Genomic DNA, 26,639 nt, shown 5'->3' on the forward strand with positions numbered 1-26,639 from the left:
AAGTATGCCCCTCAGTTTCCAGAAGGCAAACATGCATTTACCACAAAAAAAAAAAAGTTTTCTAGGAGACATCTGGGGTGCGACTTGAGTATGGAGAGGGCCAGGCTGCTTCAGAAAGGCTCTTGGGGTCTTCTCTGGTATGAAACACTAACTGGTGCTGGTGTAATCCCAATAAGGGTGGATTTTTAATCTTTTTTTCTTTGTATTTGTGAATATAGGTAATACTATAGCTTCCTTGAGCTGTGCCATGAACCTTAGTACACCATACCAAATGAGAGCATTTCTTCCTTCGTGGTGGTGTTCACGAGGGGGAAGTTGTGCAGAGTAACTACATCAGCACTACAGATACACAAACAGAATATCCCAGCGCCTGAAGCTGATGCAACTCGACCTCTCTTGCTCTTCTAACACAACATTCAAAGCGTTATAAACTCAAAGCTGTGCCCTGCACAGCATTCTCCTACACATCAGGAGCTTTTTTCCCCTTTTTCATGCAGTGCTGCTATACAGGTGTTCTGTATTTGTTTCTACTTAGTGACCTTCAGCTGAATATACCTGTGAATGGTCACCTGGCATTTGATACTCGTTGATAACCTGATAACTGTTGTCCTCAGTGAGCTCCAGGAGCGTAAACCGAGATTTTATAGACGCATTTTCTCTCACAAAAGGACTTGGACAGTATTATTTCTGGTAATAAGGCTCTACTCCAATTTTTGCACTTCAGTGAACTGCCGGAGAGAGCACTACAGAGTGCTGCATGTGTGTGACTGAATACAGCCTTTTTTTTTAAAAAAAAAAAAAGGTAGTATGGATTTAACTGAAGAATAAGCTGTCTTGTCTACTTTTGGGAGATAATAGTGCAATTACCAGAGCCTTGCAGCTGGCAGACATTTCTGAAGAACCTTTACAGTGCTTAATGAAGACTTTGATCGATGATCAAATTGATAATTGATCAAATTGATAATTGATCAGAGTCTTCATGGAAGAAATAGCCGTAGGAAATAGCCGTGCTGTAATTGGCAGTCTAAAGGGAGTCAGTTAAGAAGATGGTTGTGAGACAGCACGTCTCCTTGGGGGGCAAAGTTAAGGCAATTCCCGTGTCAAGGTCGCTAATTAAACTATTAATGGGCTCAGTCCCGAGAAATCCGTAAGGACTAAGCCGGTGGGAACCCTCCTCATCCCCCTTCCTCTGACGCGCTGTACCCGGTGCCATTTCTCTGAGCGCCTCCCCCTCAAGGCCAGGCGGCCTTTCCCGCCTCCCGGGCGCAGCCCCCGCCGCGCATGCGCGGTGCCCCGGAAGCGGCGGCGGCCTGGCCCCGGTGGAGGCGGCAGGAGGGAGCCATGCTGCGGGCGCTGAGGGCCGGCCTGGCGCCCAGCCGCCTCCGGCAGCGGCAGCAGGTACCGCCCGCGGCCATTTCGGGAGGGGCGGTGGCTGCCGCGGAGCGGGCAGGGCCGGGGCGGGGCGGGACAGCGCGGGCGCCCGGCGGAGGAGGCCCGGGGACGCGGCCCCTTGGGGCCCGGCGAAGCCTTGTGAGGGCCGAGCCCACCCGTGTGGGGACGAGGTGACCGCGGGGACGAGCGGGCGACGGGGCGACCGGACACAAAATGTCGGGTGCCCAGGCGGGCTCGCCCCGGCGCCGCTTCGGCCTCCCCCGTTACCGAGGTGGCGGGAGGGAGGTAAGGCCGGCTGGGAGGGAGAGGAGCGTGGCGGGGAGAGGACAGACCCGTCTGGAAGCACCGCATCATCCGCAGAAAAACGTGCAGCGACTCGGTCAAATCGACAGGAGGCAAAGCAGGGCAGCCAGCATAACGGCGGGGTTTGAAAGGCTGGACTGGCAAAGCCAGACTTAGCGTGGAGGGATTGTCTGGTTTCTTCGAGTGCAGCACAGAGCTCTGAGGTGACGCTGTGAGTGTTTGGAAAGGGCGTTTTGCTATAAATGACCCATTTGCCATAGAAAAGGTGATTGGAAATTTGTCCCATGGTGAGCTGCATTTGATCTGCTCCTAGCTAAAAATGCGACGATCTCTTGCCTTTCAGTTCCTCCTGAACTCCTGCAGGCACTGTTCTTCAGGAGTCCTTCCCAACGAGAGGATCCGCAACATTGGGATCTCGGCCCACATCGACTCGGGGAAGACGACATTAACGGAGCGAATCCTTTTCTATACGGGCAGGATAGCACAAATGCACGAGGTTGGTTTGCAGAGGACCCCAGCGCATGCTGGATGCCATTGCGACACTGCTGTGATTTGTTTGTCTGCAGGGTGCAGCGCATGGGGTGAGGGAGCCACACTTGGTGGGTCCAGTGAGGCTCCTCTGGCCAAGCTGGAGAAGGAATCCTAAAAATCCACTGAGTTCTTTGATATCCCTTTAAAAATAAGCAGAAGGCAAGGGGACAGAAAGTATAATCCCTCCTTTACTGCAGTGTTCTTGCTCTTTCAGAGCACTTCAGATCTTATTTCAAGACTTGCTGCTCCCTTACCATCTCCATGGTAAATATACAATGGAAGATATATGGGTTTTTTGATGTAGTCAAAGATGACTGAGAGAAACAAGGGACATAGGGATGTAATTTTTAGCTTCAGGTATGTTCTTTTGTTAAGTTCACAGTGAAGTCTAATTTCCCACAGATTTCTGATAACCTTTTTCAGCAATGCTACTTAGGAGAGCAAAATACATTAAAGTTGGAGGTGCAGCTGCAAAAAAAAAAAAAATCAAACTTGTTTGTAGTTCAGGAATTCTAAGTAATTCTGCCATGTCTGGTTTTCTTCATTGCAGGAAAGATGACACTCGGTGTATAAAGCATCACTCCTGCACATGCAAAATTCCTAGTAAACTCCCTTGGACTTAATTTTTTTTTTTTCTTAAGGTGAAAGGTAAGGATGGAGTTGGAGCTGTCATGGATTCAATGGAGCTAGAACGGCAGCGTGGAATCACAATTCAGTCTGCAGCAACATACACCATGTGGAAAGACACCAACATCAACATCATAGACACACCAGGTAAGGGCAGTTCTGAAGGTGTTAAGGTTGCTGTTCCTTCGTGTATACAGAGAACATGGTGCCATCTTTGTGTTAATCAGTCAAGTTGAGCTAACTTTCTGTAGAGCTGGAGACTGCTTCTGTTGGCTGTTGCTTTTTCTGCATGTGTGAGAAAACAATTTCTGGTTACCTTTTGTCATCTATGGATAACGGGGGTTTTTTCTTACTCAGGACATGTGGACTTCACAATTGAAGTGGAGAGATCTTTGCGAGTTCTTGATGGAGCTATTTTGGTTCTCTGTGCTGTTGGAGGAGTTCAGTGCCAGACAATAACTGTCAACAGGCAAATGAAACGTTACAGTGTGCCATTTTTAACATTCATCAATAAATTGGACAGATTGGGCTCTAGTCCAACCAGAGCAGTACAGCAATTGAGGTATTTACCATTTAAAATTCTTAGTGAAATAATTCTGGACTATTCATGTAGCAGGTTAATATATTGATTATATACTATATGTAATTGTATATATATTATAATATTGAAAAGTATTCTTTTGTGGGGTCTGTCATCGCAGTTTTGGAGGATAATGCCTGACTTGAGGTTAAATCTTAATCTGACCTATAACAAGTCTCCATTTTCTTAAGAAAAAGAAATGTTAGTGTCAGCCCAGGCTTGCAGTGATGGAGTTGGGGTTTTGATTCTTATTTTGTTGATGGAACTATATTTGGAGCCACTTTGAAAACAGTTTTTTCATTTTTCCTAGATCCTGGTAGCAAACGTGCTGTAGCTTACAGGGAGATGACACAGGGTTGGAGAGTTTCTAGTTTGGATAGCAGGAGTTCTGCTTGCTCCTTACCTGCAGCCTTTCTGTGCCTAATTTGATCTGTGAGATACATGCATTAATATGTATTAAGGGAGAAGCAACTCCCATGATCAACTAATTAATAGTAAACCAGTTTGCGCTGCCTCCTTTCCCATGAAAGTTGCTCACTGGATCTGTTGGGATATAGAGGGCTGGCAGTCGCTCAGGTTAAAATGCAACTAGGTGTTTTTCATCAGTATTGGTAGATTTTTGGCACTGTCCAAAGAACAAAACATAGTGATTTTGTAGGAGTGGGGTGTTGTTCAAAGACCATCTGGAGTACATATATAGAAACGACTTTTTTCTTGAACTAATTTATATTTGCTCACTCTTTCAGATCCAAGTTAAAACACAATGCAGCTTTTGTTCAGATTCCAATTGGCCTGGAGGGAAACTTTAAAGGAGTTATAGACCTTATTGAAGAAAAAGCTATATATTTTGATGGTGCACTTGGGTGAGTTTTGAAACTTGCGTATTTCTTAGCTGGAACTAGTTTTTGTGTGAGGAATTACCTATAGTTTTTCTTCAGAGATGAAAAAGCCTGCTGTTTGGAAAGGTGGGGATGTGGCTTGTGCTGAGGTATCACCCTTCAGCTCTTCAGGTTACAGCGAAACGACTCTGGAGGGTCAGGTTTAGTGGCTGCAGCGTGAGTTGTTCGCTGACTGCAGCAGCGCAAAGGGGTGGTAGCCACACTTGCCACACTCAGAACTGGGAGACTTGCTTCATAACGGGAACTGATAGTGTGTGTTTGGCGTGAGCTTACTGGGGTGAAGATCAGGGGTGGGTGAGGCTGTTGAACAGGTTATTCTGCCTCCTGGCAAACTCCTGCTGGGGTGGGAAGAAACCCTCTCCTAAAGCACCAACGAGAATAGACTGATATTCTCCTGTGATGTCTTTTCAATATCCATGTCTATGGTGAATCTTCTTGGGCAGACGGGTCGTCACAATGGTTAGTGATTGAAGGGAGGATTCACGTGGTATTCCTTTGGAGTGGTGATGTTATTTATGTATGTGTAGCCAGACTCTTCGGTATGATGAAATTCCAGCTGAGTTTAGAGCCGAGGCTGCGGAGAGACGTCGGGAATTGATCGAATGTGTTGCTAACTCAGATGATCAGCTTGGGGAACTGTTTTTGGAAGAAAAGATTCCTACAGCTGCTGAGATAAAGGTAATGTGATTGCGGTGGTTCTTCCTGTAGCTCTCTTACCTCGCTCTTTTGTGTCCCTATCCTCCTCCTTTCCCCAATAAAAAATTTCTTGACGTCTTGAAGAAATTTTGTTTGCTTCGCTTCTCTGGAATGAGTGTCACCTCCCACAGGTGAACTCCCACTTCACTTCCAGTTGAGGGCCCATTCCAGATTTGTTTTTTTGGTTTGCACTGGAAAGTCTGAGCTTGTGCATGTCATTTAGGGACCAGCAAATGGCTCAAAGGTCTCTCTAGTCATTTTTGTCATTCTCTTGCCCTTGTTGTGGCTCGATGGCTGTGACTTGCTTCATGTCCCGCAGCAAGTCAGTTGTTGAGATGCTGTGAGTCGTCTTTGTGCCTAGGAAATCCTGCCTTGTTTTGTATTTGTACTGATTACATCTTAAGTTGAAAGAGCTCTATGCAAGAAGGGAACTGGAATGACTTTATATGGAGACTCTAGAAGAAAAGAATCCATGTCAAAATACAGTTTTCAGAAAAAAAGAGAATTGCATTTCTTGAAAGAGAGGGAAAAATTGATACCTGATTTATTTTATGAAATACTTCAGGTATCAGACAGCAAACGTGCCAACATAAAAGGATGCTCACAGGAGTAATCAGATGGCTGTAGACTGAAAATTACTCATTGTCGTGATAGTTTGGTATCACCGTTGCTTCAAGCACATTCCACATAATAAAAGGTTCAGGGAGGCCTGGGAAGAGCAGTTGCAGTCGTACAGTCTTTATGTGAGTCCTGGCACTGGAACACACACAGACGAGCATGTATTCCTTCTTTTAGACCCTTTTAGGTTAGACTTGGCAACCTACACGTACCATAGCGAGTTGTTTGGGATGGCAGTCCCTTGAAGGTTTGTAGTTGAGTAATGATGCTTCTTGAGTTCCTGTGGTGTTAGCTTTAGTCAGGACAGGTGCAAAAGCCTGGCTTATCCTAGCCTGTGTCGCACGTGGACCTGCTTCTGCCGTGCCGTGAGCATAAAGGCAATCTGAGGCCATGGACCCTTGGAGAAGAAGTGCTAAGCTGGTTCACATTTACCAGGCGGTCCTGGGGTGGGTGTGTAACTCAAGACAACGGCGTGTAGCTGTTGACACACAGCAGGCTGCCGGGCTTTGTGTCTTGGCAGGCTGCGGTGTGAGGGAACAGCGCTGAGGCCTGATCCCAATGTGGGTTTTGCCCCTAACGCACGCTGGGTGCAAGGATTTCCGTGATGCATCATGTTGTTCGTCACCACCTCTTGCTAGTGTTGGGAGTTAACTTGAGCAGTAATCTTCTAGTGCTGGCTGTTAATAGTTATTAATTAGTCAAAGATTTAAAACTGCTACAGGGGACTGGTTGTTTAATGGGATTAAATAAAAAAGTGAGGCCTGACGAGCCTGCTGCAGTGGGAGAAGCCTGGCAGGCAGACTGCTTTTTCCGAGAGCTGCTGTTGGAGCTAGAACAGCTTGTTTTGGTGTTGCACAGAGTCTCCTGGGGCCTGGAGCCTGGCTGACATGGCACTTGCAACCTCCTTTTGCTTTTCTTTGCCTGCAGCTGAGTGCTTCAGTTGCTGGCTGAAGACATCAAGCCGAACTGAGACGTAAATGTTATGAGCAGGAGCTGTTTCTGAGTGGAGCCTGCTAGGCCAGCTGAGTTCAAGTCTGACGTGATCACTGAGGTTGCTACTTTAAACATAGCTTTGATATTTAAGTCCTCTTCTAAGGGTTTGGCCTGGTTGCAGCGCCTCTGCAGTAGTCCTTTCCCTGTTAGGGTTTGCGGTGCTCCCTTTCTTGGAAGTTGCTCACTCTATCTGTGGGATATAGAGGACTGGCAGTCCCTCAAAGCTGATGGGTGTTGCAAGTCCCCTTAAGATTTTTTTATTTGAATCTTCATGACCCCTGATTGCTTTTAAATTTGTTACATACCTTGGGTTTGGAGGTTTTTTTAAAAAAAATAGTTTGGGCTGTACGGGTGATTTATTGGGGACTGATGTCTCTAGGAAGAGTGTGCAGGAATCTGCATATCCCAGCTTGGCTTGAGACATGAAAGCAGAAAGGGGGTTTTTTTGATGTGCCAACCAAATGTATCTCATATTGATAACCAGGCGTTTAGTTAATCCAGTAATTAAATTATATTTTATGAAACCTGAGCTATTCCTGTTGCAAAGCAGCCCTTCTCACTTTGATAAAGACACAAATAGCAATTTTAGAGACCTGTAAGGATCTGTCCTTCACCTGGCAGAGGGAATGGTACCATTGTGAATATGCTGTATTGCTCTAAGAGGTGAGAGATTTTGAGCAAGAAGCTATTTTTGATAGCTCCTGCTGGGAGGGAAATCTGTTACCAAGATAAATTTGTCTATTCAGCATGCCTCTGCTTCCCACTTCTGAAAGCCAATTAATTACTGCCCTAATGGCTATAGTATTGCAGATGCAGGTTAATTTGTACTAATATGTCCCTGAAGATGGATTTTCTTTCAGTGGCCAGCAGCCAAGTTTCCACTGAAAATATCTTTTTGTGGAAATGATGCTGAGTATCACTCCTGGATGCCACAGTCGTAGCACATGATGTTTGCTGAAGATCAGCTGCTTAAACATCCCGTAATCGGCTGCTGTCCATAATGCCGCATTCAAGGAACTGATGTGCCGCAGGTATTCAGTGGGGCACTCAGTGACAATAATCTTCATGTGAAAATAGAATTACTTTTTTCCCTGAGGTAATTGTGGATGAGGATAAATTGCAGTCATGTTGCTTCATTTGAAAACGTGGCCAAATAAAAACACCGGGCATCAGTACAGCGCTCTGGGATCTGAGAACAGGCGTGGGCTGGATGAGCAGAATTGTTGATGGAGGATTTTTTCCTTGCGTTATTTTTGTGAAGTCATTACATCAACAAATTTAAGGAACTACGCTCTTTCTGCTAATGTGGAAGACACCTTAACCGTCTGTCTTTGGGTGTTTTAAATAACTCCCAGATGAGATGATGTGGTTAACTATCTTGCTCTATCAAGGAGAATTGATTTCTTTTAGCTTATCAAAGAAGAGAGGAGCTGATTTAGTTGGAGCGAGGCCTTCGGTAAGCGCAGGGAAGTGGCATCCTCTAGTGGCAGGGAGAGGTGGGGCCGAGTGGAAGTCTTCAGTAATTAATTGCAAAGCAGGGCAGGGGGCAGATAACTTCTGTCCACCTTTATGGAAGACAGCTACGATCACTGTTCCAGAAGCTGTTGGAGCTCAGTTATGCTTTGTAACATGTAATTCTTGGGTGAAAGGCACTGAAGAAGCGTGAGGTTACTGTGCAGTTATTTCATCTTGCTCAGTTTGCTACGACGTCCCGGAAAGATTCCCAAGACAGTTGGTGCAACTACAGCTGGTCTGTGGATGAATGTGAATAGGTTCTTCTGTTGTGCTTTTAAAACATTCTTTAAAAAATGATGATTCATTGAGCGTGGCACTTAGCCAAATATCCCTTCCCTGCCTAACTTCCTCTTTCAGAAGAGTCTTACATAAAGATATTGAAGCATCTCATCTTACTTTCGCAAATTTAAACATGTGTTGTTTCCCAACATAACTAAATAGGAGGAATGAGACATTTAAAACAAAAACAAAGAATCCTGACTTTACCAGCAGAGAATCAAGAAACTTCCTCTGAGTGTTTTGGGTTATCATTATATTTATCTTAGGCATTTTCATTTTTAAGTTGAACTTAAGATGAGGGGAAAAAAAAAATCTCCCACTTCTCTAGAGTTCTGGTGAGCAAGTTTTATGGGAGGCTCTTGTGTAGGGGGTTGTACAGGAGATTCTGTGGGAGCAGCTACTTTACTCCAGGAGTAGAGGTGACCAGCAAAGAGAGAATCTAGCCTGCTGCTGGCTTGGTACTGTGTCAGACTCCCGAAGCTGTTGCAGGAGGAGAGTAATGATATTTACATGATATAACTGACATTTTACAGCTTGCAATCAGAAGAGCAACACTGAAGAAGTCCTTTACCCCAGTACTTGTGGGAAGTGCTTTAAAGAACAAAGGAGTACAGCCGTTGCTGGATGCTGTCCTGGAATACCTCCCCAATCCTTCAGAGGTTGAGAACTACGCTATTCTTAACCAGGGGTAAGTATAGTCATAGGCATATGAAGTGGTCTTAGAATCAGGTTTTAAAGCAGTGTAATATATAGCAGGAAACATTACCAATACAATACATTTACCATTCGTATTAAATAATGCCGCCATAATTTTGCATAAACTTTCAAAATAGAGAAAGCTCATCTCTCATTTGAGGGTGGCTGTTTATGCTGGTATTTTTAACACACTTTAAATGGTAAATTTGAAAAATTATTATCTGATGAGATAGTTCTTTAAAATTAATGCCAACCCTTAAAACCATGCCTATAGTAGAGGAGAGAACACATCTGAAATGCGTAAAGAGTGTTTTATTCGTGGGACGTGTTTGCTGAAGTAGATGTGCTTCACAGTTAAGAAGCATGAAACCCAACATTAGAGCCAGTAAATAGCCCTTAACATGCCAGTCCCAGCTGAGGGGTGGCCATCAGGTTTTTTTAAGGTGTTTGAGTTGTTCAGACAATGTAATAGCTAAATAGAAATTATGCTAATTAATAGAGTTTATGACTTTTTCTCCCAGTGGTTACCTGACCTTCAGGTCCTTGCTGCAGCTGTGTCTCTCGCTGCCTCTCAGATCTGTCTCCTGGGACAGACTAAAACTTCTCAAGTGGCTCGTGAGCGCTGTCAGAGAGTTACTGCAATGTCTCTTTCTTCACTCTAAAACATGAGTTGTCTGAGTGTATGATTAATTGCTTTCATGGCAGTATAGTTGTAGTGATATTTGTCATAGTTTTGACCTCCTTTTTGGGATCTGCTGCAGTTTCTCTGAGACTTTCTGAGTGTATGGGAGCTCCGTATGTGAGCACCTTTAAGTCTCTATTAAAAACCTGTGAAACTGAAGGCCCTTGGGAAGTTCTGAGGTTGGGCTGCTGTGTTTGCTTCATAACATAAACTCTCTCTCCATCCCTATTTTTAAGGGATTCTGAGGACAAAAACAAGTTTGTATTAAACTCTGCTCGAGATGATTCCCAGCCTTTTATAGGCCTTGCTTTTAAACTGGAGGTAAGCTGTTACCATTTTCCTTCCTAATGCAGCAAAACCAGTAGGGACGCGGGGCATTTCCTGCAGGAGTCGGTGGTGTACGCCAGTCCTGCTTGCCCTGAACTATTGCTGGCTTGTCACTGATGCTTGGGAAATGCCTTTTGTTTGGGGGGGAAAGCACACTAATTTAAAGTTTGGGGTTTTCAGTGTATCTACTTGTGCGTGTGATGGCTTTTTTGCTTGGTCACTTGTGTATATGGTAGAGTTTCCCATGCTACCAGTGTCTGACCTCTGCAGAGTAAAAGTTGTACTCGTGTTGTGTTAACCCTGAAGGAGGAAGGAAGGTATCCAGATTCATTATTTGTGATTGGAGTAGAAAACAGATCAAGTCCAAACAGATGGTACTACCAAAACTTACATAGAACAGATTTTAAAATCAGTTTATGTTTAAATTAAATTAAACTACTTCTAAAAGACTTGATTTCAACCATAAAATCCACAAATGTATCAAACGTTGCCAATTTGGAAGGTTTAAAATGGGTTATGTGCCTCAAATACTTCATGGTTTTCTTAGTTAAAACCTGAATGCTTGCAGGTTTTGTGGGCTTATTTCAAATACTTTCAGAGAAAAATCCTGCTTTTAAGTTGAAGACAGTGGAACATGAGAGAGTCGGAGAGGAAAAAAAGTTTTAACCAAACAAGTTGTTTGCTACCTAGAGGGTGGCAGTTCAGATTTTCATATGGCCAAATTGCTCGTTAACGTTTGCCTCTGTTGGGAAGATTTAGAAGTGGTAAAATTGGTGAAGTCAAGAAAATTGCCAGGAGATGCCAAGTTCCGTTCCAGAGCCAAGGGAAAGCTGAGACTGGATTAGCAAAAGTTTCCTGAGTAAATTAAAACCAGAAACATTTAGTCAGTCACTGCAGATGCTGCTTTGACTAGTAGAGGTCTTGATTCCCAGAGTGATCGTATCTGATTTTGAATGAATTTTGATTCCAGGCTGGCCGTTTTGGGCAATTAACCTACATTCGAGTTTATCAGGGGATGCTGAAGAAATCTGATTATATCTATAATACTAGGACTGGGAAGAAAGTGCGCGTACAAAGACTTGTCCGGATGCATTCAGACAACATGGAGGTGAGCGTGCCGGGCACAATCCGCACGGATTGCCTTCTGAGCCACTCGGACTAAACAAGCTTCTCGCTTTTCAGTGAAGTTTTATGTCAAATTCCTGCTTTTGTTGTTAATCCCTACTTGCCTGTGGCACATTATAGAGCTCTACAAGAAACTGGAATGATCTCTAGTGTCTTTATTTCCACTGAAGTGGAAGAGTCTTTGCCCAAGAAGTCTTATAAAATGGCTTTGAGGTGACAGCTACAGAAAGACAGCTGTGCCATTATCCCCATATTCCATACTTCTGGAGAGGGGAAATAGGATTGGCAAAATACACAAAAAAGTGTTCTTGCATGTGATTATTGAAGACAATTCTTAAACTAAAAATCGATTCTCAAACTGCTGCAAATACTATCCTTTCCTGTTTAAGATCCCTGAACTCTATAGCTGGGTCAGGACTGCCTGAAACACAGCATGTCGCTTGCTTCACGTCCTTAAACTAGAATAAGTTAGCATCCAAGCCGTGGCCTCCTTTTTGTGCTTTGAATAAAGAGAAGATTCACTGAGCATTTTATCAAAGCTGGAATTTTCAAAGGAGCTTAACTTCAAGCTTTTAAACACAGTATTTCTATATCTTCTTAAAACCTGCTGTAGTTTGTAAAAAATCTTTCAGTGTTATCTAAGTAGTAAACTTTTCTTTCTTAAGGATGTAAATGAAGTTTACGCAGGAGACATATGTGCGCTGTTTGGAATCGATTGTGCTAGCGGTGATACGTTCACGGATAAAACCAGTACTGACATTTCCATGGTGAGTACCCCCTGGCATCTCTATGCCTCATGCGTTGGACTTTACCGGGATTTTGTTGTAAGAGTTTGTAATTGTTTGATCAGTTTAAATATTTTTTGATGTATGTGCAACCACAAATATTTTTGGTGGTGATTTGTTATACCTGAAGGAGCCTGAATATATAGAAGTACGGTATGTGCAAGAGAGATACACTCCTGTTTAATACACTTGGCATCAAATATATTACTTCAGTGTTAGGAAACTGTTCTGGGCTGTTAGAAGTGGATGCTGTTACCCCAAAATACTAAGCTACGTGTTTGTATAGGTATTTAAATACGTCAGTTTTATTTATTTACAAAATCTGATAGGAAGCAGAGTCTTCTAACTAGTGTGAAATCCAGAGATCAACTCACATCTAGGAAACGGCGTTGGAAATACTGTGGTTGGCGGTTACAGCCTTGTAGTAATCCTCAGGAGAGTCTCATCGTTTTGTTACACTTTAGTATTAGATACAAGCCAGATGAGTAAAGCAGTCATCCCTGTTTGTAACCCTGAGTTCTCATCACCAAACTTTTCTGGAGAAATTACATCGCCAGGTGTAGTGGAACTCGACTGTATGATCTCTTCCTTTGTGGTCGTTGCAGGAATCAATTCACATCCCTGATGCTGTCATTTCAGTAGCTATGAAGCCTTCCAACAAGGTAGGAGCCTGTGAATCAACCTTTTCCTCACCGAGTTACCTTTCCTCTGCTGCTTTTATAATTTTATGCAGGTTAGCAGTTAAATATGGCACCACAGACTAAAATGAGCCGTGTTTTAAAATGTTCTGTCCAAAGTATTTAAGAAGCCATTCAAATAACTCAGCGTGACTGTGTTAGATGGTATCACTTAGCCATAAAGAAGATGCGTGTCTTTGACCTGGGTGAATGTGGACTTGAAGTAACTGGAGGGATAAATACAGCAATAAATGTATGGCTGTGTTTCAGAAAATAACCTCATGAGGCTAGAAGTGCTAAGCAGTTGATAGGAAAATGTGAGGCCTTTTTTGTTGTGTGACTTCTGGGTGTTGAGTTAATGTTTTCTCATGTGTGTAATTGCTTTTCAGAATGACTTTGATAAATTTTCAAAAGGCCTGAACCGCTTTACAAGGGAAGATCCAACTTTTAGAATCCATTTTGATGATGAGAGCAAAGAGACCATTGTTTCGGGAATGGGGGAACTGCACTTGGAAATCTATGCCCAGGTAATCTGGAAAGCAGATTCCACAGCTTCTCCTTTTGACTGTTTTCCCACCCAAGAATTCTCCTTCCTTTCTGGCTGAGACCCAAATCTATCTGCAGATGGGCTAACTGATGCCAGCCTTCACGCCCTGTTTTGTAAGTCGGTGCCCAGCCGCCCGTCAGGTTTACAGGATATTTTGCAGATGCACAACTCCACTTGCTTTTGTGTAAATCAAGGTCATCGTGTCAAAACAATTTTGAGATCTTCCCAGCAGAAAGCACCGTGGCATTAATGTGAACAATACCAGCTGCTTGGGGAAGAGCTTCACTTCTTAGTCAACTTCTGAAGATTCCTTCTGTCCAGGGGTTCTATTTTGAAGGCTTGTAATCTACTTAAATGAAACTTCTGCCTGCAATAATTTTACTTTTTGGTTCAAATCCATGAAAAAATGTTGTATTAAGCACTATGTTTTGCTTTAACAGCCTTTACTTATAATGAATTTTACCATTAGCCATTTCCTATGGGAGAGAGAAATATTCTGTGTTTTTAAATGTATCATTCTATAGTAAGAGATGATGTAGGCAGGAGAAAATAGTTAGTTACAGAGATTTATTTGTTTCTTTCAAGTTGATGTCTGTATTTTATTTTAGTCTAACAATAGATGTATATGGAATGTTGACAGATCGAAGAAAAGATGGCTTTTGTCTTGGAAAACTTGAGTAAACTAATTAATGCTGTTCCCTTTCCCTGTATCTAAAGCTATAGCCCCTAATCAAGGATGACTGCAGAATGACAGTGAATAATTTACAACATTTAAAGAACAAAAACCCCCCCACTGAGACTCCAAAAATCAATCCAACCCCAAACCAAAAAACTGGTTAACCCTGATCAAGTTTCTTACTTCAGAAAGATCTGTAATAGAATAATTTCCAATGCATTGTTCCAGTGGAACAACCCTGTATTTCATTCTGCTTTTTTTTTCTGCAGCGAATGGAAAGAGAATACAGTTGCCCTTGCATCATGGGAAAGCCAAAAGTTGCCTTTAGGGAGAGCATCTCCGCACCTGTGCCGTAAGTATTCTTTCTGGTAACAAGTTTTTTAAATTTATTTTGATGCAGAATTTGTTCATGTAGCAGAGAAAGTGCCTTTTGCATTGTCAGATCAAAGCACAACGTACAGGGAAAGCTTAACTGAGGAAGGACTTTTTGTCTTGTACCTTGATTGCGTCTCCCCCCTCATCACTTATCTGCCCTCCCTTCAAATGCTCATCAGAGTGTTTGAGCTTCCATGGCAGTGTCGGGGGCTCCGTCATTCCGATGCCTGTTTTGGCTGACGGCTGTCCCGTGTCACCTCAACACCGTGCTGGGGGTGCCAGAGAACTGTCATTTGCCAGGGAATGATCTCCTGTGGGTAGAAGAAAAAACTGGGGGAAGTAAGAATGTATTTTCTTTAAACACTGAATGGGACTGGTGCTGTGATCCAGCCATACCTGGGCTGATTGTAAGCAGGTTGATGGAGCAGCAGTAACAGTGCAGGGTAAGCACTGTAATGCACCATCCTGTGACCTCTCCAAATAGCTGAATTTCTCCTGCAAGCTTTTTTCAGCCTGTGTTGTGCTCCACGCTGCTGCAACTACATTTTGCTTTCTTCTAGGCAAGTTTTGCAGCTCGAGTGTGTCCATGTTGGAGTACCCCTCTCACCGTTAGTGCTAGTGATGTTTTGGGGCACCTGCCCCTTCACTAAACAGAGCACAATGAGGAACCTGTGCTTTTGTTCTGCTCTTAGTTAGCTACTACTTCTCAGGAATTGCTCTTCATGGAAAATTTAGGAACTAAAACCACTGTAGATGCCCCAAGATAACAGAGAGTGCAGTGGGGTCGGAAGCAGTGGAGCTAGAAGTGGCAGTGAGGTCTCCGTTACCAGTGGATGATTTATTATAGGAGGTTGCACAATTGAGAACCTTTCAAATATTCTGTGTTTTTCTTATGAAAGCACTAGCTCAGATTTCAAAATGATGATGGAGAATGGCATACAATGTAAATACTGTTCTGGGAACCAAAGTTTCTGCTGCTTTCTTCTGTGAGCTACTGGGGTAGGCGCTGCCTCTGTGTACTGGTCCAGCACACTGTCCTCTAGCATAGAAGCACTCTGCAGCTCTGGCCAGGCTGCTGGCAGCTGCTTCTTCCCTGTATCCCCAGCCAGTTTGGCAATAGGATCTCCCAAGAGGAGAGAGCCATGAATGACCAGCATATTTCTTTGCAGAAGGGGTTGTTGGGCGTTGGAATGGGCTGCCCAGGGCAGGGGGGGAGTCCCCATCCCTGGAGGGGTTGAAGAGTTGGGTTGACCCAGCACTGAGGGATCTGGTGGAGTTGGGAACGGTCAGTGTGAGGTTCATGGTTGGACTGGAGGATCTTCAAGGACTTTTCCAACCTGGATGATTCTGTGATTCTGTGATATTGAATCCCTGCCACTCATAAGGAGGGCCTGGAAATAGCTGAAAATTACCGTGTGCTGACACAAGATGGAGACCTGGTGTCTCCTGCCTGCAGAGGGGCAGACACTGAGACAGGCATGTGATGGCTGCTCTAACCTCTCCTGGTTTGCTAACTGTGACCGCCCCAGATCTGCAGGACTGAGTTGGAGTTGGAGGTTATGCACTTGGCAGTCTTAAAACAAAAAAAAAAAGCCTTTTTAGAAATACGACTTTACCTGGGTCAGCATTTCGTGAAGTAGAATCTTGTAGTCAAATTCAAGATATTCATCACTTCTTTTCTGAAAAGACAAGATGAAAAGGGCTGAAATTTGGGGCTTCCCCCCACCTTAAAAGTAGTGAATCAGTTCTCTTTAGTTGGCATAAAAACTCTCCGATACAACTGGCAGCTCCTGTTGACAAATAAAGCAGATGGAGCTTAGTCACTATACCAAAATGAAAAGAGAGTTTTGTATTTCTGTGAACTCCAAATTTGAGAGACTGTGAAACTTAAAACCATGCTAATTCCTTCCTTGAAGAAGCTCGATACATCTCAACTTCAGGAATTCATTTGGGAAGGGAACACCTGATTCTATAAAGTGTCAGTTTAGCCCAAATAATCTAAATAAAATTGTCAGTAGGATAAGACCTGGAGGGAACTCCAGAGGCCTTTTAGTGGCTAAGAAGTTATCAGTGATTGTGTGAGAGGCAGAATACCCGCTGGCCTTTGGAATATACTCCTTACGTATCTATTCTTCAGAAAAAAAAAAAAAGAACAAAATCACTAAAGAGAGGCGACAGCTGGTTTAGTTTAACAGTCTTCTGTCTGCCTCATCCTTAAATTCATCCGGTGTGTTAGAGGGTTTTGAGATATTGCTCGTGCATGGCCCTGCAGCGTCTGTGAGCTGCTTTCAGATAGCCATCAGAGGGAGCAAAACGATAACAAATCGTGCTCCCAGAATGAGTTCCTGCCTTTCCTTCACACCCAGAATTTCAGGGGAATCCACTGGCTGTTCTGAGTGGAAAAACATACGCGCTTAGGAAGTCTGTTCTGAAGACTCCTGATGTACTGGGTTTTCTAAATACAGAGTCCTGCTTCTTTATCCTAGCTTACATACTAAATTTCCTTGAATTTAAAGTTGACCATCCCTTTAGGAGTTATTCTTAATTCACAGCATATTTTCTCCAAATAGAGAAGAACTGGGAGAGTCTGTAGCATTCTATTAATTTAAAAGCAAAACCAAAATCTTTGCTCTGATAACTTTTCTGAAAGGAAGTTGCTTTATCAGTTAAGCCTTTCGAGGCAAGAAGTCTGCAAGGCCTGTTGATGGTGGCAGCTAATGACTCGATTAATTTGAACAGCCATGGTGAGATTTGCCAGTCACTTTTATTTCTTAGCTTAGGGCAGATCCAGATCTGCTCAAGATAAGCACAGCACTTGTAACCACTCAGAAATAAGCAAAAATAGAAAATATTTTGTCCTGAAGTATTCTGTTCCCTTTCTTGTGACACGTCTTCCTGAATTCAGTTTGCTTATTGTAAACTTAACTGATGCTTATCAGGCTAATGTAAGTCTTAAGAGCTCAACTAAAAATTAATTTTAGGTTTCTTCCCCTCCTCTACCCTCCCCCAAAATAATTAAAATTAGTAAGTCTGAGAAAAACAGAATTTTAAAAGCTGGTAAGAGAGAGGAATTACATCAATATTTTCTGAGCATTCTGAGGTGAACTAGCAAATGGATGGAGACTGCAATACTGGAAACAAAAGTAACACAGATTGTGTTTTATTGAATTTGAGGTGCAGCCCGTTGGTATTTGTCTAGACGCAGAGATGTCGAGCAGTATTACTGTGACTGATTGCTAGATCAGGTGCAGATCAAGAGCTAAAGGACAGTATTCCAGTGCAGGTTATGCAGATACAAGAATACTGTCAGCTGGGCCTGCACTTACAGATGAGAGGCAGGAAAGTAACATAAAATTGTAATCAACGTGATGACCTCCGAGTGGAAGAGTCAATGTTAACTAAATAAGTGTCGAATACTGCTCTTGCCAAGAAGACACAGATTCTATAAGCAAAATTTATGGAGAGGAGTGGTGATGGAAATAAACACTCCAGCCATCAGTGAAAGCCTTCACGATTTGGTAGAGGAAAGGGGCAGGAAAAGCAAACACCGGCTTAAAAATGAACCAGACCAAGAAATTCAGACAAAATTGAAGTTTCTTGCTTAAGAACTTTGCTTCAGCTGTAGTCCAGTACACACACAGCTGCTTAGCTCCAACGTACTATATTTATTGCAGGGCGTTGATGGTAACTTACCACTTGCTTCACATGTTTAATTTGGGCAAGTTGGAACTTTGTGTTTTCAGTCGAGTTCTGCCATATCACATAGCCAGAGGCGACCCACGCTAGCAGGTGGATGGGCTCCATTTCTGGGGACACGTTGCCGTAGTTGTCTGCAGACAAAATCGAACGATATCCTTTAAGCAAGATTCAGGGAGTTGCAGCCGTTAATAGAACCTTATCACCTCAAGTCACTCCCTTACGTTCCTTGCTGTGTCACACATCTTCCATAGCATCTTGGAAGAGCTGCTACATCACCACTGTGTTTTCCTCCCACTTCTTTCTCTTAACATATATTCTGTAAGGTCTCCAAGGCAGGGGTTGCTCTAAAGTAAGAGCAGACCCTAGTACTACAGTCGGGGTGTCTGATGCCCTGTTGCCAGGGCCAGCCACAACAGTGAGCAGGGTGCTGGTAAAGAGACAGGAAACAGTAGCAGGTGATTTTTCAAGAACAGGCACATGCAAATCACGTGTCGGTTCTAGTTTCAGAAATGGTGAAGAGATTTAGTCGTGTTGTGATTGACACACCACCCCGAGTAAGAGAAAGTGAAGCAGCACGTGTTCAGTGTAGGGCTGATGGCCTGATCCTCCTCGGTCCTGGCTTCCTACACGGACCACCACCAGCTGAGCTTCTGGCCATGAAGGATGTGGGCTCAAGAATTTCCTTCTCACCCAGCCCCCTTCTCTGTACCTGGTATGTTTTCTGCCACAAGCTCTTTTTCCAGGCTCTTGATTCGATTGTAGAATACGTTATCTGCTTCATCTGTGTTCTTAAGTTCTCCTTCAAGTGTGAATTGCACATCTGGAGCAATGTTTTTGTTGCTCAGATGATAAAGAACCTCAGCAGTGCAGTTAACAGTACTGTCCTGTTAGAGAGATAATTAGGTGTATTAATATTTGATTAGATACATATATAATATTGGTAACTTGCACTTCTAAAATGTATTTTTTTCTTTATGTAGTTGCTGTTTCCTGTGAGACTGGCCCATAGAGATTTGTGATTATTTAAGACAAGGTTAAATTCATAGTATTTCTGTGAATATGCTCTAAGAGCAGTTTTCTTTCTGCAGTGATAGAAAAGGCAATGTTTGTGGTGCAGAATGTCACTTGTGCTGTTCAAATAACTTCACTTTGAAATTGAATGACACTGAAATGTCCTTGTCATCCCTCAGGCATTTTCTTGTCTCATAGTGGTAGGGACCAGACATTCGGGGCTTTTATGGTGTAAGAAATGGGGGTTCCCTTTTGATAAAATTGAGCCTTTTTTTTGCCTGATTTGCAATATAGCAAAATCTGAAACACGATACCAAGCATTATCAACTGCTGTGTCCGCTGGCCTCAGCTGGGATCAGCAGCACAAAGCGATGGCTTTTATTACACATCAGTAGTGCCAACTTCTGCCCCCAGAATGTATGAGATAAATCTGAACTCACTTTGTCAAGGACATCTTCTAACTCCAATTCCAGATGGTACTTATGCCCAACACCATCGACGTCCTAAATAAGAAAATAAATGTTCTTAATGCTTTCCTAAAACATTACTTTGCGTTGTGGAAAAGATTGTAGTTGTGAAACACGCTGGTGCTCGTGCAAAGTTAGGATCTTCTTTTATTTCTGCCTGCTGTGTTAAGATCGGTCATTTGATATCCCCTGAGGAGTATCTGCTCGCCTGTCACTAGTCTTAGATACTACTTAATTGTCATATTTGGGCTCCCTGTGTGATCGTGTGCAATAACGTTCTGCTTGGTTAAACACTGAGGTGAGAGTTAATGGGGCTCCTTGCCTTAAGTCCATTTTGCTCTTCACTATGAATTGTATCAGGGCATCATATTTTTTGGGTAATGACTTAAGCAGGTTCATTTAGCTATGGCCCCTGTTTTAGCAGGTTTACCACCAAATCTAGAACAGCTCAGGAGGGACAGAGTTTGGCCTGTCCTGGTCAGGAGAAGATCATCCTCCCCCTAAGTCTGGTTCAGTGGGGGCTGCTGCCTTGATGAAGCCCCACTCCCACACTGCTGGTAACCACCCGCCCAGGTAACCACCCAGCGGGTAACCACCCAGCGGGTAACGAACCAGCTGGTAACCACCCAGCAGGTAACGAACCAGCCGGTAACCACCGACCCACCCAGGGCAGTGTGGGCGGCCAGGGCCGGTTTGTCAGCCTGAGCTGAGGGAGCAGGGACAGTCCGCTCTGTGGGACGTGCTTTTGGCGGGCTCACCCCCTCACAGCCCGCCAGTTTATCCCGCCACGGAGACGCCGTGCAGCTAACCGGAGAGCGGCCCTGTCCCCGCTCCGCCCCGGGGGCCGCCGCCTCCCCGGGCCCTCCCCGGCCCTCACCTCCGCGCAGGCCCGGCGCAGGGCCCGCAGCGCCAGGCCGCGCCCAGGGCCGCCCCGGCGGTAGCAGATGTAGCCGGCGGCCAGCGCTGCCGCCCGGGTGGCGGTGGAGCGTCCCGGCAGCAGCTCCATGGCGGCGGGGACCCGCTTCCTCCTCCCGCAGGAAGCGACCGGGGCGGAGCGGGGCGGCCCCGCCGGCTCCCGCCCCCGCCCTGGCCCGGCCCGCCCGGAGCTGGGCCGGGCACCCCGCGGGGGGGTTGTTCAGAGAGACCTTCAATCCCTTCAGTTTCACTTAAAAAGTATTTAACAGTTCACATTCGCCGCTTTTCCCCTTGATGATCCTCTTGTTCAAAACTGTAGGTGTGTGCAGAAACAACCAAAAAAACCTTGTTATTCAGTCAAGAAAAAGCACAAGCCTAAAGGTGAGGAGGCTTTATGAGCGTTGCTTGCGACACAGAGAAGCAGATTGTTTTTGTGGTGGTTTTCTGAGTGATTTGACTCATCACGATCTCACAGCTTCCCAGGGGCAAGATGAAGAATCGTGGAGTTCCCTCTTCGGGCATTAAATATCCTCAGCTGTTGTTTCAGCCGCTGTCATGGCATTCAGCCGTTTTGGTTACACGTCGCCAAATGCAATGTAAAACAAAATGCAGAATGGGAACTTTTTCCTTAGAAGACTGTGGTTAAAGCATGGTTTGTTTAATGAGTAACGTCTTATTCTGGGGAAACTTGTTTGTTCTTAGGTTTGAATTTACGCACAAGAAGCAGACGGGTGGAGCAGGCCAGTATGGCAAAGTTATAGGTGTTCTTGAGCCCCTGGATCCAGAGGACTACACAAAATTAGAGTTTGAAGACAGAACCGTTGGCACAAATATTCCAAAACAATTCATACCCGCTGTTGAAAAGGTACAAAGCGTTTGTGTGTGTATATAAGAAATACTGATTTTTGTTTTCCTGCTATACTGTCCACGTTTACTGAGACCGTCTCGCCCCAGGCAAGGAGGCTTTTCCCGTTACTTCAGTGGAAGCAGAATCAAATTTGCGTGGCTTTGCTTAATATCTTACATTCCTAGGTTTTCCACTTAATTTAGAAGCTGCTGCTTGTTTTCTTTGGTGGTGTGTGCTTGCTCTATTTCCATAGCAGTGCCTCAGTGCAAAAGGTGAGCTTTCCTTTCTTACAAACAAGCCTCTTTCTGTTGCATCCAACTTTAATGGCCCTCTTCTGCTCTTGATTGTGGCCACACGATTCTCATCTTTAACCCCAAAATATGTGACTTTTTTGGTGACTTCTCTGAGGCCAGTTTTGTAGAAAACTGTAATTAAGCTAGATTTTCTGCATGAATTGCCAAATATTCTCTCTTTTTCATCTCTTCTGCAGGCTTCCTCTGTGTCTGCCTCTCTGTAACTGTATAATTTATCACATACTGCTTTAAGTAATACCTACCATGATCTCTGAATTCCTATCATAATGGAACAACCAAAAATAATTCCTTCATTATTCCATGATGCAACACTTAAAGATTTTTGCCAAATCCTGGAAAAAGCATGCAGCCTTAAAAGAATCCTGTTCTTCAGTCAAGTGGTTAGAGTAGTTCTTTCCACATGGAGCATGCTTTTGGGTTTTGATCATACAGTCCCTTAACAAAGCAAAATCCTGAATACATTTTTTTTTCTTGTTCTTCGCTTGTTACGGGATTTCTGTTTTTAAAAAAATATCAGTATCAAACTGAGGTGCCAAAGAGTGATAGTACAAAGTTTTCAAATTCTTGGGAATGAGAGGTTTTTTCCCACTGTTATGTTCTTCCATCAGCTTATCAAGCAAGAGGGTCCATTGGGGAGATACGGAATTGCTGTTAAAAATTGTGAAAGGTTTTGGCTTTTTTATGTTCTTGTTGGTTTTTAAGTTTAATGTCTTTCACAGGCTGTTGTTAGTGCTACTCTTTCTTAAGCTTCGCTTTGGTCAACAAACTACTAACTTGGAGCTGTTATTTGACAGGGCTTCCGAGAAGCCTGTGAAAAAGGGCCGCTATCAGGGCACAGGATATCGGGAGTGCGGTTCGTCCTGGATGATGGTGCACATCACATGGTGGACTCCAATGAAATCTCCTTCATCAGAGCAGGAGAAGGAGCCCTAAAGCAAGGTACAGAGTCAGTCGTTTGAACGCGTAGTCCTGCTGGCTACTTTGTTGTTGGAGCTACATTTAATGACCTCACAGAATCATCTCGGTTGGAAAAGCCCTTGAAGATTCTCCAGTCCAACCATGAACCTCACCCTGACCGTTCCCAACTCCACCAGATCCCTCAGCGCTGGGTCAACCCGACTCTTCAACCCCTCCAGGGATGGGGACTCCCCCCCTGCCCTGGGCAGCCCATTCCAACGCCCAACAACCCCTTCTGGAAAGAAATACTTCCTAAGAGCCAGTCTGACCCTGCCCTGGCGCAGCTTGAGGCCATTCCCTCTTGTCCTGGCGCTGGTTCCTTGGTTCAGGAGACTCCAGGACCTCCTTTCTATAGGTTCATTTACTTCCTGGTGCATCCATACAGACATTTAAAGTTTGGCTGGTTGTGCAGAGTGGAATATATGTGAGAGTTTATAGAAATTTTGAGGGAGGCGCAATAATTCCTGTAGTTGTATGAAGGGAATTCTGTTTTCCTAGAATAAAGAAACACCAACAGCTTCATCTTTACACGGGTATGAAAAGAACGTTTTCTCAAACCATGTGCCTCCCGGCATTGCGGTCTCAGGAATAAATAGCGGGGGAGGTGGAGTTCCACATAGCCAGTTATTGTTTTCCCCCACTGATGTAACACAACACACTCCTTTGCTATGCATAGGGGTATCTTGAAGTACACCAGGCTTGTTCTTGATGTTTGGTTATTTAGTTAAGTTTTTTTCTGCAGCTATGGAAAATGCCGCTGTGCGTATACTGGAACCCATTATGGCAGTGGAGGTGATGGCACCCACCGAATTCCAGGGAGCAGTGATAGCTGGAATTAATCGCCGGCATGGAGTGATCACAGGACAAGATGGCATAGAGGGTTACTTCACTCTCTACGCTGAGGTTTGTGGTGTTCGCTGGTTCCTGACCTTTTCTTTTCCCACTTTGCCTTTCGACTCCATTACTGTTTCATTTATTGACTAATACACGTAAACTTGCAGCCAGGTTTTTCTCCAGATAAACATAACATCCGTTTTTCAGTGGATAAGCATAACATTAATTTTCAGCTCCTGGCAGCGTATTGTGCAGTATCAGTGAAGCTTTTAAAAATCTCGCTCCAGAGAAGCCGATTTACTAACCCGAAACCCCAGGGTGGCGGAGAAAGGAGCAGAACTCAGGTTTCCTGAGATGGGCTGAGGGTGCTACCTCAGAGTGAAGGAAACCTGTGTGGCAAGACAGGGTTCAGGGGGAAGATCTTTTTCTCAGCTGTTACCTGCATTGACTGTAATAATTACAGATAAATGCAAATGACTTGTCTTCAGTGTTCCTGCTTTTATGTCCTTTCCAAAACCATGTTTGTTCTCGTGTCAGGGCGTAGAGAAGTGTCCGTCTAACAGCAGGGGTAGGGGAAATCACCTCAGCAAATCCTTAGCTAACGACAAATGATATGCTGCGTCGCTCCTGCTCCCTAAATCGTGTTTAGAGCCGCAGTCGTCAGATATTTCAGACAATTTATGATCTCTTGCTGGGCGACACATCACTGAATTCAGGACACTTCAGTGTCTGGTGCATTCAGACTCTGAGATTTGTGGGGTTTCCCGCTGAAAACACATCGTGGATATCAATTTGTTGAAATAAGAGGTATCTTACAAAAATAGATAATTAGGTCAGTGCTGTTTAGAAAGAGCACCAGATTTTACTCTTTATATTGTAATTGAGATTAACTGGATAACCCAAAGCTGATGGAGAAATATCTTGTTTTTACAAGAATAGTCTGCTTGGATTTTAGGTGCCACTGAACGATATGTTTGGATATGCCACGGAGCTGAGGTCTTGCACAGAGGTAGGTACTCAGTACTTTTTGCTAGAACGTGTTTATTTCTGTAAATCAAGTTAATTCTGTAAATCATCTTTATTTCTGTAAATGCTCATTTGCATCAGCACACACCTAGCATACGCAGCAGTAAAAGCGGTAAAAATCAAACGCAGAATAGGAGAATAACCTTAGAGTTTTTACTGTTGCTTTAACTGCTTTTTAATTAACATAGCCATCATTAGCTGTGTCATTTCTGGCCAAAAATTCCTGTCATGCTTTGAGGAGGGAAGAGATTCAGAGTCGTAAGTAATATGAAGTGATAGGTGTGAGTAAAGATGTTAGGTTCACAGGCTAGAGAAGTTGAGGTGTACTCCTTCAGTGACAGAAGTGCCCATAGAAGATTTTTGACAGCAGTGCTTGCATTACTAAGATGTCCTTTTTTAATAATACATACGGCTGTAGTTTCATGCTCGTGGAAAGCTTTTGAACAGGGTGAGTTTGTGCGACGTACAATTTGCTGTTCCATGTCTCGTGACGTGCAAGCGCCGCTATTTGTGAGTGCCCCGGGGGGTTGGTTGTTAACACCATGATCGTTGTCCATTTTTGAGCACAATTGTCACACTGATGAGAGGGGGACCACGGGCAATCTTACACTCTTGTGCCAAAGAAGTAATGCTCAGATACTGCTTGTGTGGTTTTATGTATTGCACGTACACGGCGGTTGCATACATCGTTGGAAATGATGATTGGGTGTTACCTCACGGACAAGGTGTGGCCCGCTGCTGTAGGATTGCACATTTAGCATCCTCCCTTTGTCTTTTTCCAACTCTCCAGGGAAAGGGTGAATATACAATGGAATACTGTAAATATCAACCATGTCTGCCCAGCACTCAAGAAGAAATAATTAACAAATACCTCGAAGCAACAGGGCGACTTCCTGCAAAAAAGGGCAAAGCCAAGAGCTGACTTTTCTCCTCTTGAGTATATTGAACAGTTTTTCACGCTTTTCTCTGAAAGCTCAGCAACTCAAGCCGCAGAAGCAATCGAGGCCGGCTGGGTAAGTGCTGGCTGCGCTGGGACTTGGACTTGTAATTTCATCATAATCATAATCATCCTTTGTGGTATTCTCAGAACCCACCGGGAGATTGCAACGGAATTGTTCCCATGTAAATGCTGCTCAAGAACAAAATATATAAATGTTAAAACACTGATGATAATTTGTCTTGAAATTTGTCTTAATCCATTTTTATTAAAATAATTTTATTTTTTTACTTGCTACATCATTGTTTTGTAATTAGGCATTGTTTTGTAATTTTATCATTTCGGGAACGGCACGCGGAGGTTGCTTACGGTGCAAGGCATTGGGAAGGAGTCGGTGATGGCGTACGTAGATGTTAACTCTTTCCAAAGCTTTGAACAACATGGATTTAGTCTGTGGGCTTGCTTTCGTGGCTCTTTGTTTGAAAACCCAACAAAAAAATGCCTTTTCCCCAAATCTCACAGTCCAGAGGGCGTGTTGCCGATGATGGGAATCGGTTGAAAAGATCTTGCTCACTCGTAGAAAACAGATATAACAAGGGCATTATAGTTAGGGGAGAAAGGGATGATATTAGCATCATTTTTTTTTTCTTAATTGCCACCAGAAGATCCACGCTGAATTTTGTGTGCTCTCTGTTCCTGCCCGACTCAGCCTAACAGCATTTTGTCCAGACTTCCAGTAAACAGAGAATGAAGTTCCAGTTCAAAACCAGCGACATTCCTGGCACGGGATTGCGCCTGATGTTTACCAGACACAGACAGAGCTGTAGTGGCTGGGCTGCTGCTCCTCAGCCTTCACAGAAAGACACTGAAAATTATTTATTTTAACCTTGGAAAAAAAAAAAAGTACCGTGTTAGAGATTTGTCAGGGGTATGTAACTGCGAACTTGGTTGCATTGGTTGCATGTGAGTAAGATGTTGCTTTGGGCCAAATCCTTCTCAATTCCCTTACATTTGTAGCTTTGTTTTTGTGAAAATCCTCAGCTGGAACTCGTTTCAAGAAAAGCCCTGCAGGTTCTCTGACATTTGGAGATTTTCTTAAAAAAATCTGCTGGCGGGGGCGAGGCTGAAGGGGGTCTGCGGGGCAGTGGAAGGAGGACAGAAGCACTAGTAAGAGCCTCGTTTTTGGGGCACCCTGGATTTTGTTTCTTTTTTTTTTCTCTTTAACCAGATTTTAGGCAGCGCTCCTGGTATATCTGGCACAGTTGGACTCTTCCTCGCAGCAAAGATGGGAGAGAACTGTTGCTCTTCT

The 26,639-nt window shown here is 43.9% G+C and overlaps 2 protein-coding genes across 3 annotated transcripts; one reads left to right on the top strand and one right to left on the bottom strand.

Annotated features, from left to right (window-relative positions):
• The first annotated feature begins 1,280 nt into the window (after positions 1 to 1,280).
• On the top strand, positions 1,281 to 25,627 carry GFM1 (G elongation factor mitochondrial 1). 2 transcript variants are annotated; one of them, XM_074878416.1, is made up of 18 exons: positions 1,281 to 1,398; positions 2,039 to 2,191; positions 2,868 to 3,000; positions 3,211 to 3,415; positions 4,180 to 4,296; positions 4,860 to 5,010; positions 8,967 to 9,121; positions 10,048 to 10,132; positions 11,109 to 11,246; positions 11,929 to 12,030; positions 12,654 to 12,710; positions 13,115 to 13,252; positions 14,218 to 14,300; positions 21,118 to 21,280; positions 22,371 to 22,515; positions 23,276 to 23,436; positions 24,323 to 24,376; positions 25,184 to 25,627. In XM_074878416.1, the coding sequence occupies exons 1-18, from the start codon at positions 1,282 to 1,284 to the stop codon at positions 25,313 to 25,315; spliced, it is 2,289 nt and encodes a 762-aa protein (XP_074734517.1). In that variant the 5' UTR covers position 1,281; the 3' UTR covers positions 25,316 to 25,627. The 2 variants fall into 2 exon arrangements, with proteins under 2 accessions (XP_074734517.1, XP_074734518.1); XM_074878417.1 differs by lacking the exon at positions 1,281 to 1,398 and adding an exon at positions 1,652 to 1,906.
• On the bottom strand, positions 13,825 to 20,555 carry LXN (latexin). The gene is made up of 6 exons (XM_074878419.1): positions 20,378 to 20,555; positions 19,474 to 19,536; positions 18,732 to 18,906; positions 18,017 to 18,153; positions 15,940 to 16,002; positions 13,825 to 14,634 (listed from the first exon to the last, which is right to left on the bottom strand). Exons 1-6 carry the CDS (start codon positions 20,504 to 20,506, stop codon positions 14,539 to 14,541), a joined length of 663 nt encoding a protein of 220 aa, XP_074734520.1. The 5' UTR covers positions 20,507 to 20,555; the 3' UTR covers positions 13,825 to 14,538.
• Positions 25,628 to 26,639: the final 1,012 nt, after the last annotated feature.

This window comes from Strix uralensis, chromosome 9 (genome assembly GCF_047716275.1).
Source record: "Strix uralensis isolate ZFMK-TIS-50842 chromosome 9, bStrUra1, whole genome shotgun sequence".
Lineage (NCBI taxonomy): Eukaryota > Metazoa > Chordata > Aves > Strigiformes > Strigidae > Strix > Strix uralensis.